Raw genomic sequence first — 15,736 nt, forward strand, 5'->3', positions numbered from 1 at the left:
GTGTGTGTGTGCATGTCTATGTATGTATGTTCCAAATATACAGTGACGTTGATGTGCACATATATTCTGCGCTGTTATATGCATGTTTGTAATGCAAGTTTGTGCTTGTGTGTCGGCTGTTTGAATCGATGAGGCCTTCACGTGAATGAAACGTTGTCAACTCAAAGCCTGAAGACGGCAGCCTGAGCCACTCAGTCGGTGTGTGTGTGTGTGTGTGCGTGCGTGTGTCTGTGTGCATGCTGCAGAGACCAGACTCGCATTTAATTTTCCTGTAGAATAAATCTACTTTTCTAAATGTTATTTTCTAAAAATAATTTTTTTACCATTTGTTTTAACAGAAGAACTAAAGACGTTTACAGTGTGGGGAAATCAATAATTAGTCAATTATCCGTTAATCACCTTTAATATCAAGGTCGTTTGTTGATAGAAATGTTGAGAAGTTGTGCTGAAGTTTTAAGTGAATAAATTATTCTGTTATTATCATCCAAATTATGTTCATTTTATTTGTTGCCCACATACATCATGCACTTGATTATGACTCTGGCCAGTCGTTTAAAAATTATTATGTACAAGCATGCACTTCTTGTTACAAGACTTTTATTAATTAATTATTAATGTATTGGATTAAGAAAGTTCTGTGAAATCTGCGTCTGTAGCTCAGCGTTTAAAGCTAAACTCGTGTGAAGTCGTGTAGATGCTACTTCCTGCTGACTCAGCAGCAGCACAGACGACTTCATTCCTCTCTCGGTTTGACTTCTGAGAGGCTTAATGAATAAGGACGACGACCTTCAACAGCACCCCCCCCCACGACAGGAAGCCCCCCTGTAGGAGTGTCCTTGAGAGAAGCACTGCCCCCCCCCCACCAGACATTTCTGAAGCTGCCCCTGACCTCTGACCTGCTGTGGAGGAGCTGAGGCATAAGAGAGATTTCATAATGTGATGAATTATTCAGTTGCTGATTCAAAATGTGTAAAAACTTTTAAATTATTCAAGTATCTGAGCATAAAAGGAAAAAATATAATTAATTTTGACATATTTCTGAATATAGAAGTTTGTAACTAGTTATTATCTACATTATTATTACGCTTAGACACATAAAACCTACACATGTAAACCTGCTGTTCTTCTTCTTCATTCATTTCATCATTCGTGCAGTAATTGGATTACAATTAGGAAAATACTAATTACATTATCTTCAGTAACGCTCAGATATTGTCACATCGTCTCTTATTCGCTCTCATCAGGAGTTTGATGGAGCGACTGGTCCCCATCGTGTTAGCTTGGTGCAGGGTTAGAGGATGACTCTAATGTGTCTCCCAATAAATCCAACCTTGTCTTATTTACTAACACTCGTCAATATTACTCGTCAATAGTATAGAGTATATTTAGTCCTAAATTCACTCTCAGTGTGATTTCTACGAGTAAATCAGAGATATGTGGCCCTGAGAGGTGGCCTATATAAATATTCCTTCATAAATATGCTTTTCAGACATTAAATCCCAGATGTTCTAAAATGCTGTCAAACTCAACAATGATAAAACTGAAGTAATTCTGCTTGGCGACCAAAATTCTATCAGCTCCCTCAATGCAAATCATGGCGACATCTCCAATTATATCAAGCCGGCTGCTTGGAATTTACAGAGCCCTACCGAGAAGTAAGATAATTACTAACAGATGAAAGGTTTGACACAGCAACAGAAACGAGGAGCTGGAGACAGAATTCATCATCAACCTTTTTCCTCATATTCTTCATGATTTCTGGGGAGGAAATCTGTGTGGTGTTAAAGACGAAAGCTCCTGTGTGTGTGTGTGTGTGTGTGTGTGTGGACTCACTTGCAGGACTTGTGTGAGCAGGGCTTGAAGATGGCAGAGATGGAGTGAGCGTAGCAGATGGGGCAGAGGTCTTCTTCACTGGTTGGCTGCGGGACAGAAAAGATAACAGGTGATTTTAAACTAAATTCACCTCTAAAGATCACTGTTGAACATCCCCTAAAAAACAAAATGAAAAACTGACGATTCTACGTTTTAAGGCGGTTATGAGCCGCAGAGCTTTCAGCGAGTTGACTTGATGTGAACAAAACATCACGTCTGGTAAATTTCAGACTAATAAACACATACTTCACGTCTTTGCTGTGGCTGAATCCAAGTAAAAAATGTTGTGTAGTGTCTGTTAGTGCTTGTGAAAAGATGAATTAAAGTTTATCCCAGCAACACCACCGCCTGCTGCTGTTTGAATATAAGCTGACAGAGATTCAGCATCATACTCGATTCCTAACACACCACCTGCACAGCCTCGCCGCTTTGACACACACACACACACACACCGCACGATCAAACACAGCGCAGCCACCGTTTACAGTCAGATCTACGTGGTGATAATGTGTTGAATGTATATGGTCAAAATGTTTCCTGTTTTAAAAGTAATTCTCACTGTGAATTCAGAGTAGGAACTAGAACTTAAACCAGAATTATAATGAAGCTTAACCAGTAACAAACCACTCCAAGTATGTAACACAACAAAAGGAACAGATTTAAATGCTGTGACCAGACGGACACAAGGCGAACCATCTGCAGAAGACACTTCCAGGCTGGAATAACAATAACTGGAGGTTTCTCTGTGGACACTGTTCTGCTGACATACACGTCGTTTCTACAAACTGAACATCTACCTCACTAGTATTTACTACTCATACAGAGAGGTATCGGTCATCGGTCATCAACATCTGACCCTCAGACAGAGGGAGAAGAAGAGGAGGGCACTAAATGTTGAGCTGCCCCTTTAACCATCTCAGGATCCACCTCAGTCAGTCACATTAATAAATAAATAAATATCTCCACCCTACATAAACCTGGAGTAACACCACAAATGACTTTCCTCCTAGCATCTTTAGCCCCAGTGCATCATGGGAGATGTGCGTTAACACCTCAGGTGCAGAGGGAAACACGTCGGCCGAGGATGTCAACATCACCATCGCACCCGCTCTTCACACTCGCGGCCTTTTTCCTGCTCGTCTGCACTTTTCATCCCGTCTGTTCACTTCATATGTTTTCACAACCGTTCTTCCCGCTCTCCCCCTCGCTGCATCACTTCATCCAGTCAACACTTCAATCTCCCACTTTTTTTCTTAAACCGTCTCTCTCGGTCCTGACGTCTCCTCTCACCATGTCTTTGTTTCAGATACTTTTCCTCTCGTCGTCTTTAAACTACAAACGTATCAACTCATTTTCATTCTTTCTTGAATAAAATATTGAACAAAAATGAAAAATGAAAATTATTCTTGCTCATTACACTGGATAAGACAATTCAGACTCAAGTACCAAAGGGATTTTAATAACAACAATCACAGTAAAACCACAGAGTCTGATGAACACAGGCCTTGTTGACTCCTCTGATCAGTTTGGGTAAACCTGCTCCAACACGTGCACAAACAATAAGACAAAACCATGTGTGCAGTGTAGGTAATGTCTTCACATCGTAGGTGGCCAAAGATAATTCAACACAACTCAACCATATCTGTCATAAAAGGAATTATCAATACCTGAAATATGAAATGTTCAGTGTAGGCACTATTGAAACACTCTTTGTATGACGGTTGTTTCACATCGATCCATGTAAATCCTTTCAACCACAACCACAACATCCAAACCGTTTACACGGCAACACATGGTGACATGAGCAGCAGTCAACACAAGGCAGGTAACGCTAGCATTAGCATCTACTTTAAAGACAAAATCTGTCACAAACCATTCAAGATCAATTTGATGTCATTTGCCAACAAATACAGGTGTGTATCTACATTCAGTGAATGTCAGGCTTCAGAGACACAAGCTGCTGTTGGTAAAAATAAAACCCAGCGAGGAAAAACAGCCACAGTGAGATGCTGCGGTCACGGACCGCTGGACATCAATAAACCAACTAAACCAGCAGCGGAGTGTCTCCAGCAGCCGTGATGGAGCTGGACTGCACTTATATAGCACTTTTCTAGTCTTAGAGACCATTTAAAGTGCTTATTCACACACTCATACACTGATGGAACGGCCATCAGGGGCGATTTGAGCTTCAGTATCTTGCCCAAGGACACTTTGACACGCAGACTGGACAGGAGCCTGGGATCGAACCACTGACCTTCTGATTAATGGACGACCTGCTCTACCTCCTGAGCTGCACCGATGCCTATGGGCTTTATAACGCCACAGATATGGGCATAATAATACAGGCATACCAAAACATACAAGTCTAACTAAATGCTTGTTTGATTGAGTCAGCATTCACCTAACCAGACATATACTGTGCACTATGAAGTACCTGAATTAGCCCTAAAAGCTTGAATATTAGCTTCAAGTCAAAATAAATTATAACCACAGTGTGAGGAAACTGTTAAAACCCCAACAGAAAAATGTAAATGTAAGTGTAACAGAAAATATAATAAAAGAATAAAGATAACGCTTGCAGTTTTTCTTCCAAAAAATGACTGAAACGATTAATCAACTATATGGAGAAGCTGCTGGAAGCACGGCCATCTCAGCAGGGCTCCATCAATCAGGCCTTTACGGTAGAGCGGCTGGACAGAAGCCACTTAAGTAAAAGGCACATGACAGCTTGCTGGAGTTTGTCAAAGAGCATTTAAAGACTCTCTGGTCTGATGAGACAGAGGCTGAACTTTGAGCAGAGCTCCAAACCATCCCTACAGTGAAGCATGGCGGGCGCAGCGTCATGCTATAGGGGGGCTTGCGGAAATTGCGGAAAGGATGAATGCAGCCAGATACAGAGAGGTCCTCGAAGAAAGCCTAAGACCGAGGCAACGATTTCACCTTCCAGCACAACAATGACCTGAAGCAGGCGAGACAACACTGGAGTGGCTTCAGGACAAGTCTGTGGTCCAGCCAAAGCCCAGACTTAAACGCCATAGAACATCTGTGGAGAGACTTGAGGACGAAAGTTCAGCTGCTTCTCATCCAATCTGACGGAGCTTCAGAAGATTTGCCAGGAATAATGGGATAAACTGCCCAAATCCAGGTGTGCAAAGTTTATAGAGACTTACCCAAGAAGACTGGAAGCTGTAGCTGCTGCTAAACCGGCTTCTACCAAGAACTGAATTAAGGGTCTGAATATTTCTGCAAATGAGAGATTTAAGTTTTTGATTTTTATAAATTTGCAAAAGTTTCTAAAAACATGTTTTCACTTTGTCATTATTGATTATTAACGCATCTCACACTTTTACTTTTCGTCCTCAGACTCCGCCCCTCTTTCTGTCCTCCCGTCTTGTGTTTCCACACAGCGTGCAGCTGTTAACCCATCAACACCTGGATCTGCCACTGCCGACTCTCTTCTACGGAGACCTGCACCTTTATCCAAGGTGTTTGTCGCTAGGTGATTTATTTATTTATTTATTTTTTTTGAGAGTGAAAAAAATTCGCTCAAGGGTAAATCTGACCCTAACCTGCAAAGTTGGCAACAATGCAGGATGTGAACGCAGTGTGAATATATCTGAACACACAGCAGAGCAGCTGGCAGGACTCTGATGATAAATTACAGATGTTATCAGCCTCACCAGATGTTGCTGTGGTGCTGTTTTGTTGTTCATCTTGAAAAGGAGTTTGAAGGAGAGATTTACCTGAGTTCATGTTGTCCAGGTGTTTGACTGTGGACAGAGCTCTCTGTTAAAACCAGCTGGGGAGTCGGTGTGGACGCAGACTGTTTACACATGAAAACAGTTTGAAGATGCAGACGTCTTACGGTAGATGTCTTATTCTCCTGCCTCCTTGTCCTGTTCCCTCCGCTCCATTGTCTTCCTGTCATGTCATTAGCTGCACCCTTTGCTCCTCCACCTTTGACCCTCGCTCCGTTCCCTCATCAATTCTCATTTCTCTTCTGTTTCCCGTCTCGCCTCGCCTCCGTTAATCCCCTCCATTCAAAAAAAGAAAAATCAATCTTCTTTGCCTCATTCTGCTTATCTTCTCTCCTCTCCGCTCTGCTGATTGTCTCTGAACAGCTGAACCTTTGACACCGTGTTCACTTAAGTCGATCTTTATTCCCTCTGCTTTTAGTTTTTCTTCAGCTCCCTCATTTCACAGAGGCGTCATGTTTTCCAGCTGTCAGTCTGAACCAGAACATCTTGTCCTGCAGCACTTGAGACTATTCATGAAGAAATTATCTTCTGTCGGAGTCAATGCCATCTTTGTTTTCCAAAATCAACTCCAATCTACAAACTAATCTGTGACTTCTCCTCCATCATATTCTCTCTATTCTCCCGGGACTCTGACAGCTTGTGTTTAACATCGACATGTCTGACGAGTACATGTGGTGGACATTGTATTTTTCTTTTCTAGCTTGTGCTTTTAAAGCTTCGTTTTCAACACTTTAATTCTTCGATATAAAAAAGTTCCTGTTGACAGGTCTGTCCACACCTGGACAACATGGAAACAGGTAAATCTCTCCTTCGAACTCTTTTTCAGTTTAACAATTAAATAAACAACAATAAACAGCATCACAGCAACATCTGGTGAGGCTGATAACATCTGTATTTCATGGTTGTGACATTGTCTGATAAAATCAACAGAAATCCAGGTTAACGGCAGCGGTTACACGTAAGTGGCAAAACTCCATGGCTGAAAAGTGGAGCCAACATAGGAAGTGTCCAAAGCTGCAGTTCCTCAAATGGCCACCTGAGGCTGGCTCCAGCAGTGAGTCAATCCCCATTGACTCCCATGTTAAAATGCCCGACTTTACAGCAGAAGTAAACATGATGACAGCCTGGTACAAAAAACTGTTTTGGTCTCTAAAGCTAATGTCCTGCTTCATGACAACTGTACAGAAGTGAATTTTTATATAACTCACTCGTTTAAATATTAGTAAGGCTTAAAGTTATACATAGTTGAGGGCGTGGCCACTTTGAGTGACAGGTGTTTGCTTGGCACAAACCACTTTGCCCATTTTGCCCAATTAAAGCCACATCTAAAGAGGGTCTGCACATCTGGATCTGAGGATGTTCTTGTGATGCGACTCGACAGTTGGATCGTGAATCAGCAGTCGTGTCTGTGGCTCATTAAAACAGGTGTCCTGCCTGTATCTGGCCGCTTCTGTGGTTCATGTTGTTCTCACAGTCTCACTTTGAAGTCTGAGCTCTGAACTTTCTCCCAGACAGCACTTTGTGACACAGCCGTTTCATTTTGGTTTCATCAGACGTCTCTCAGCAAACCTCCAGGTGTGTGAAGAGATGTTTAAACACAGCTCAGATTTGTGAAGTGCTGCACAGGATTGTTTTTCTCTATCCCCTCCCAAACACGATCAAGTGCAATCTGTAACTCTGGCAAGAATGAGCCTCAATTACTGTCCCAACTAAATCCCCTTTAGAGTCTGCAGAGGTCCGGTTTCTGAACAACTAGCTGCTACAAACAACATCACAAAACTGGGGACAACAAGCTTCACTTATTCACAGGAAATTAAAGTCAAACTTTGCTGGGAGCCCAGGTTCAAAGAGGAAATGTCGGCAGTGAAACACCAGATGTCAGTCGGCAGTTTCGTTTGAATAAAGAGATAAAGACTTCACTTCATCCACAGGTTTTGTCCTTTCAACCGTTTCCATTTTGAGTCTGAACAATGATTATTTAGATTGATTTTATTTATCCTGCCCCACAGTAGGAAACACAATAGAAATGACCAATTGATAAATTTTTTTCACCTTTAAATCAGCACATGATACCACATTCACATTTAATATAAGTGTGTGCAGTAGTACAGACCTAAAGCCCCATCTTTGAGGAGAAGCATTTTTTAAAATTTAAAGGAGCAACCGACTGTACTGTCAGTAATGGCCTGAATAAACCATTATATCTATTAGACTGTATCTAGAGCACCTTGCAGGAATATGTAAGAATCAAAGTGTAACAGAGCTTCAGTTGCTCCAAAATCCTGCTGTCAAATACAAGCTCATGATTGTAAGCCTTATATCTGAACATTGCCACTGTGCTCAGTCCTCTTAGTCAGACAGAGTTCAAAGGGGGAGAGGAAGTGAGAGGAAGAGAAGAAGAGAGAGTGAAGGATGAAGAGGAAGCAAGAGAGTGAGAGACAGATGGTGGAAATAAAGAAAAAGAGAGGACAACAAAGATCTGATTTTATGGCCAGTGGAGATGAAAGTTTGTGGAACTGCTGTTCACTGCTGAGGGCTATCTCATCACACACACACACACACACACACACACACACACACACACACACACACTGCAGACAGAGGACAAGTGTTTCCCTCCAGTACCGTCGTCAGATGGACACAGTATATGCGTGGATGGATCACTGAACCTCAAACCAACCACAAAGAGACACAAAATAATCTCAAAGAAACAATGACCACAAGAGAAGACATGTTGTTTGTAGTCCTTTTGTGTCTTTCAGTTTGGGCTCCTGTGTAGGAGGGTGGGGGGCTTTTTTCATAATCTGTCCATGAGTAATTAATGTGAAAAACAGAAATGTCAGCCAACGTCTGTTTTGACGTTTTGTTTTGTTTTTTAATTTTCTCTTTTTTGGTTTTCAATTTCCTTCTAGGAGAAAAAAATCTGTGAAAATGTTTCTGCAGCGTCGCATCTCTCCTTCCTCCACCACATCAGATTAATATCAGTGTTTACGGGGCCAGTGCAAACTCTAGCTGTTATTGCACATTTATAAAAATGTGTAGGTATGAGTAAGATGCATAAAAAATATCTGTGTGGCCCTGATTTATCATCACAGTGAACACTGCAGCAGGAAATTCAACTTATGAGAAAAAAATAAAAAATAAAAATAAAGCAGTTGGTAACACTTAAAGTGACAGTTGGGGTTATTTGACGAGAGGCTGTGTGAGGTACTTATCTATAGTCAGTGTGTTACCTGCAGCAGATTCAGATTAGCACGTTGTCAGTTTAGAGAAGCAGCCGAAGGACCAGCACAGAAGCTGAGCGATGTGCAGCTGCAAAAACATATTTTAGCTACTTTGAGAAATGCCACCAAAAAAAAAAAAAGAAAAAAAAAAAAGCCAGTATCAGTTTAAGTGTTCGCTTCATTTTGAATATTTTCACTGCTTAATCTTGCCGTCACACAGCCCTTTCCTTTGGAACTACATTTTCTTAACAGCTCCACTACCGTATTCATACGCACAAGCACATTTACGCGTCCTTCTTTCTGACTCAAAACAACTGCAGCATAATACAACGTAACACAGTACGTGTCATATCAATTAAACACCTTTGTTTATACCTTGTCTTTGTTTTGGTGTCCACATGTCCACTAAAGTGACGGTAGTTTGCAACAGGCTGAGTAAACATCCCCTTCGCCTTGTTAAAAACTAAACTGTGTCTCTGTCCGTCTGTCCTCTCCTGTTACCGTTTGTCCTTCCTGTGTCAGTGTCACGGACTCTTCAGGGAACGATCAGGTTTCTGTCCAAACTGAGGAGACAGAAACTTTAAACTACCGTGCCTTGTGTCCATCCATCCATCCATCCTTCCTTCCTTCCTTCCTTCCTTCCTTCCTTCCTTCCTTCCTTCCTTCCTTCCTTCCTCCTTGTCCTCACATCTGTGTCTTTAAAATGATCAAACTTCCTCCAGTTCACAGCTGAAATATTCAGCCTGAGGTTCTCCAAAGCTTTGAAGCCTCATTAACCTTTAAACTGGTTTCTTCATAAAACACAATGAACCTGCAGACTGTCGGACTCCTCACATTGTGTGTGTGTGTGTGTGTAATATGTTGCTGCAGGACCAGCCATGTCAACTCATGATAATTGACCTTTGTGTGAGTCTGGGAACCTGCTGGAACTTCTAAATTCCAAACATGTATGTGTGTGTGTGTGTTCATGTGTGTGTGTGTGTGTGTGTGTGTGTGTATACTACCCTACATTAGTGTTGAACAGGAGAGTCTGAAGGTGATGATGGGAAGTGAAAAGATGTAGACAGATGTTGAGATCTGTCTCCTCCTGAGAGGATGAATGATGATAGACAGACAGCCGTAGGTAAGGGTGTCTGGTTTTTGTTTTTTTTGTCTATATGTATTTTATTTAATTTTATCTATTTAAAATTTGTTATATTATTATTATTATATATTATTATATTTTAATTTATTTTACTTTTGTCTTTACAAAGAGTTGAAATATTGTTTTAATGTATTTCTGTGCCTCATGTAAAGCACTTTGAATTGTCTCTGTTGTCAGATACATTTTAAAGTTGCCTATATCCTTCAGATACTGTAGAAACAGTGGAGACTTTAAATTTCAGCTCTTGTGCAAGCACCAACTTCGGCAGCAACGTTCTCATCGTTCTCATCACAGTCAAATACATTACATTACATTTACTCATTTGGCAGATGCTTTTATCCAAAGACACTTACAGGTGAGGGACATCACTAGAGCGTCAGTGCAGTAGGAAACCTCCGTGTACGTGCTAAGCATTACATCTATTCAATAAGTGAGTAAGGAGATCAGGTAAAGAAGTGCAGTCAAAGTGCATAGGATTGCCTTGTGTGTAAGGACGGAGATGCCAGACGACATTCCTTGGAGGAACACAGTGGCCGAGAAGTGACTGGAATTTGATTTTGGCGACCATCGGCAGCCAGTGTGGGTCGATGGGTCGTGGCGTGATATGTCTCTTTAAAGGCGGATCGAAGACCAGATGGGCTGCCACATTCTGGACCATCTGTAAGGTTTACACTGTGCGTGAAGAGAGGCACGCCAGAAGGGCACTGCAGCGGTCGAGGCGAGAGATAACCGCGGCCATGACCAGGAGCTGGGTGACGTGCTGAGTCAGGTAAGCCGTGATTTTTTTTCTGATGTTGTACAGTGCAGAGCAGCACGACCCGGTGACGGATGCAACATGGTCAGAGAAGGAGAGCTGGTCATCAACCATCACACCCAGGAGGTCTCGTGACCTCGGCTGGGGTTAGACATGACAACAGTCCAAAACCCAAATACAGACATGACCTGCCATGACATACAGTGTCAGCTGATTCAGAGAGACTGTCGAGGGCAGGAAGAAAACAAATATCACAACGCAATCTGTCCCATGCAGGGAAAACATAGCAAGAGAGGTCAGTATTAAAGTGAATGTGTGTGTGTGTGCTCGCCCTGCAGGCCGCATGTGTGCGAGAGTCCTGACAGCAGACGGTCTGAGAACAGGCGGGGTCCAGAGGAGGATAAGGGCGATGTGATTGGTGGAGGAGCTCAGGGAGCCAGTGATCATCTGAACCCTGAGATAACAGGGAGGAGAGGAAAATGTGTCTGGTCTCGGGTGAGTCGAAGGATGCCAAAAATAAAGAAGTGTGGCGGCTTGTGAAGGAGAGAAGGGCAAATATCAACAGCATGGGTGAAGGAGAAACACAGAGAGGGACAGATGATGGGGGATTATCATGATGGGAAGGGAGGGGGTGGTTTAAAGGAGGAATCATGAGAGGCAGAACAACAGAAAGAGAGCTGTAACTATCGTCTCTATTAATCAGTCAGTTCTTTTCTTTTCTTTTTTATCAGTCTACAAAACACGTCCCTCACAAGTTTTCAAGGTGACGTCTTCAAACGTGTTTAGTCCAAACAACAGTCCAAAACCCAAAGAGACACATTTTACTGTGACAGAAAAGAAACTTTATTTGCTGCTGATGGCTGCAGGTATTTAACTGAGAAGCAATTTCACATATTCTACAATCAGCTGTGATTGATTATTGGGGGAAAAAAAAAATCAACTTTTGTGTTTGCCTCAGCGAATAAGCCACAAAAACCTGCCAAATCACCTGAGCAGACAGAAACAAAGTGAATGTAATCTGTTGACGCTTCAGTTTCAGAGTTGTATGTGTCATTATGTTTTGTTTTGTGGGTGTTCAGAGTTGTGTGCTACAGAGGTTGAGACAGGAGTCAGGAAGGTTTAAAGCGTCTGCACTGTAACAGTCTGACTGTATATTCTCCTAAACCCTGCTGAGTGTCCGGCTGCAGCTGCAGAGTCAGAGCCGCTGACTGAGCAGAAACCAGATGGAGCTCAGAGTTGTAAAAGAAAAATATTACAGACAGGAAAGTGACAAATGAGACCAACTAACCAGGAAGCAGGTTTCTTGCTGCAGCACTTAAAAGCACGACTCTGGAAATTGCTGTATTTGACCATTTTTAAATTACACGCTTAAATATTGAAACAATTTTACAACATGTATAAATCAAAATATCTCATTAAATTTCTTTATAAATTTATTCCTTTTCTGTCAAATCACTGCACTTTTTTTTAGCTAGACAAACACAATTTTTTACAAACTTTTACTTGTCTCAAAACTACAAAACTAACTGTGATGAAGACAAAGGACTGGAGCAGTTTGTGTCTGCTCTCTGCTGAATGCAGCGAAGTTGGTTCATTTACTTGGAGCCAAAACAACTTTGAATCTACAGAAAATGATTCAACAACACTCTGATAACTCATTCAGTCATCTTCTCTTACAAAAATACCAAACAATCCCTACCTCCATTTTCTCAAATACAAGTTAGTGCTTCATTTCTTTGCTTAATGTTATTGTGAATTAAATATCTTTGGATTTTGGACTGTTGACCAGACAAGAAACAAGCAATATGAAGACGGGAGCTTTTTGCACATTGTTATGAGCATTTTCACTATTTTCTGACATTTTATAAACCAAACAAAAACACTCTTTAGCTTCAGTCCTAAGAAAATTTTTGACCCAGACCCTGTATGATAAAAAAAAAAATAATAATAATAACCGAAAGTCCAAGCAATTCATAAGTACCCAGGAGCTGCTGCTGTGCATATTTTTTGACCAAACATTTTATTTATTTAAAAGCCACATGCTAATTAAGAGCCAAAAATGACTGAGAAAAATCTGCGAACTGAACATGACTGGGTAAGATGGCTGGAGCCCCTCCTTCAGTTTTTCAGCTGCCGACTCCCACAAAACAATACTGGACTCTTAACTCAGGTCACGCGACCAGGGGAGAACTCCAAGTAAATTACATCAAAAACATGAGAACCCAGTTGCTCAGAGAGATTGTCGGGGTAATGTCACCCTGGAAGTAAGGCCAGCAAGAATGAGTCTTCTGTGGCACGCAGGAGCCGACAGCCGAGATAAATCATTCAGGAGTAAGGCAGTTACAGATACTGGAGTAGTCAAGGATAATGTATCTGACAACTGAGAGGAGAAGAGACCCCGTTCCAAAAACGAGCAACAGGCAGAAACTCAGAGAGTATATCGAGGAATGTACCAAGAGCCCCCGGGTAACACTGGGTACATCGGGCATCAGCTGAGAAACCCATCAAGTGCCGCCCTCTGGGCGCAAGGTAAGTCCTGTGAGCGTGTTTCAGGTGCATTTGTTGGTGATCAGAGGCCTGCAGAATATAAGCCCAGACCAAGCCCCAGTCAAGATCAGGTCTCAGTTCTGGGACGTCTAAGGGCCTTTTAAGCGGACTCAAGTAGGGAATGATCAGAGAACAGTGTCCTTGTAAAGATCTCTAAAGGTGTGAACACATTTTTCGCCCACTGGGAAAAACTAAAAAGCCTCCCTCCTAAATGTAGATGGTTGTTGTTGAGTCTCAGGAGTTGAAATGCCATGGGCATCAAAGAGAACGTACTTTGGCCAAGTGTGAATTACATGTGTAAGATGGGCCGAACCGCAGCTGAAATTATTTGATAGAAATGTTGGCGTGAATGACATCCTGGTTGTCTCTTCTAAAGCGCGCCGGGACACCGCAGCCTCGGGGTTAAACCAATTAATCAAAGGCCTTAACAAGAAGGAACCAAAAGTTATCATTTTCATTTAAATTTTGAAGATTTATTTTAAAGTTTGGAACGTCAGCCCCCTCGTCCGGCTCGCTGTGGTGGGCAGTGGATATTTTTGAGTCTGGACCGCTCATTGTTCAACGTAAATAATAAGATTCTATTGAGCTCCTGGGGGGAACATTGTTGTATGCGCTTGTATATTATGCTTCACAGTCTGGTTTACGGTCGGGAATATTTGGACGTCGTGTTTGGCCATGTGGACGTCTGCAGAGAGAGGCTGATTTGGCAGCTTCATTAAAGCTGATATCCATATTTTTAATAGGAAGAAAGAAGGAGACAAACAGCAAAGTGTCTGCAGGACACAAATGAAGCCGCCGTGATCGTACATTTGGTTCCAATGTGTTCTTTTGTCATCCCACGTGTCCAGTTTTATCATTTTAAACCCGCAATCAGTGAACTGTCTGTAGCAGTGTCACATTGTGCAGAAAGGAACACACAGTGTCTTTGGGTGGAAAAGGTCAAAACAACTGATGTGTGAAGAAAAGATAGAGAAGAAAAGAAGAGTGAAAAAGGGCAAAAAATTAATTCCTGTAATCCTGAACATGAAAGCATTTGGGTGAACGCGGACTTCTGTCCTCCCTCTGCGTTTCTTTGTTACTTTTTAATAGTCAGGGTCAGTCGTCCTGCTCGCGCAGATTAACAGCGAGACGTGTCTCAGACATGTCGGTTGTGAGTGTAAACAGGAAGTCAGGGTGATGGGTCTGTTAGCGCTGACAGCAGCAGCAGCGCTGGTGTAAGCAAGAGATGTCACACTATAATGTTAATACCTGGATTTGACAACCAATTTAAATGAACCTCCTTTGATAGAAGATGCTGGACTTAATAACAGACACTCACTTCACACTGCCTCTCATTCAGACTGAGTTGCGCTGACACTTGAAGCTGTAGTTTTTTCAATATCTGGCACAGTTGAGTTTTTTCCTTTACAAAGACTTTGACACAACTAGAGATCAAAAGTAATTTTCATTTCTATTAAGAGGAAAAAGTCGAAAGCTGGAAAAGTTGTGTGGTAAAAAAAAAAAAAAAGAAAGAAGACATATCTCATTGCCAGTATCTTAAGTTTTGGGGTTAAAAACTTTTCGAGGCATCTATATTTAGTCAGAGGAATACAGTTCCTACAGTTTAAAACTTAATTTTGTTTTGGCTGCTGTCATGATGTTTCTGTGGTTTAAAATGCAGCTTTCAGCCAAATGCTTTCTTCTTTTGTAACTGAGTGATGTGTACAGAAACATATTATATTATATATGTTAAGTATTATTCCTTAATCTAATTATTTATCTTTAAAGTTTAAAGGGTGGATTCCTAAATATCAATCCATGTTTCTCAAACGTTTTACTTTACTATTGAAAGGACACACCAAAAGGAATAAATGATAATAGTTTTTAAAGATGGGGAGGTTTGTTTGGAGTTGGTAAAAAAGTGCACAGTTAATTATCACTTACACTTATCATTTGATTCTAAATACATATCCTGAGAGATATTTGATTTTACATTGGTCAGTTGTAAAAGTTTCATGACATAAAGAAACCAGAGTGTTTTTCTGTCAGGCATTCTGGGTAAAACACTTTCTCTTTCTTACTGTGTGTTTCCAATCCACCTGTTTTTTCCTAATTTGCATTTTCAGTTGCAGCTTTTTAAATTAATCTTTCCGGTTAATTCAGTTCAGACCTGTGCTGTTCTTAATAATGTTTCAGAATGTTACGAGGTCTGACCTCATAAAATCGTTGTTGAGACTTTAAATGTAAAAATGAGGACCAACGTGTTAAACTGCCATCACGTACGTAAAGAGGTGGCAGGTCAGAAGGGTTCCGACTGCTGTAAGCAAAGTGTTTGAGGTGTCACTGTTTGCATCTTAACTGAACCACCACATTTAAATTAAATTTGAAGTAATAAATCATGTCAGTAAACTGATCAGGTGGAACATGGAGTCCACACCTCTCAGCTGTAAAGCTCAGC

General features: G+C 41.5%; 1 protein-coding gene across 1 annotated transcript in view; it reads right to left on the reverse strand.

Moving 5' to 3' along the window:
* Nucleotides 1-15,736, reverse strand: part of rnf123 (ring finger protein 123) — a 123,157-nt gene that overhangs the window by 1,367 nt on the left and 106,054 nt on the right. The window contains exon 40 of the mRNA XM_022742188.1: nucleotides 1,834-1,919. Coding sequence (XP_022597909.1) covers nucleotides 1,834-1,919 — 86 coding nt within the window. The remainder of the gene's footprint in view (nucleotides 1-1,833; nucleotides 1,920-15,736) is intronic.

The sequence above is a fragment of the Seriola dumerili genome, unplaced genomic scaffold (genome assembly GCF_002260705.1).
Source record: "Seriola dumerili isolate Sdu_G_001 unplaced genomic scaffold, Sdu_1.0 BDQW01000066.1, whole genome shotgun sequence".
Classification (NCBI taxonomy): Eukaryota; Metazoa; Chordata; class Actinopteri; order Carangiformes; family Carangidae; genus Seriola; species Seriola dumerili.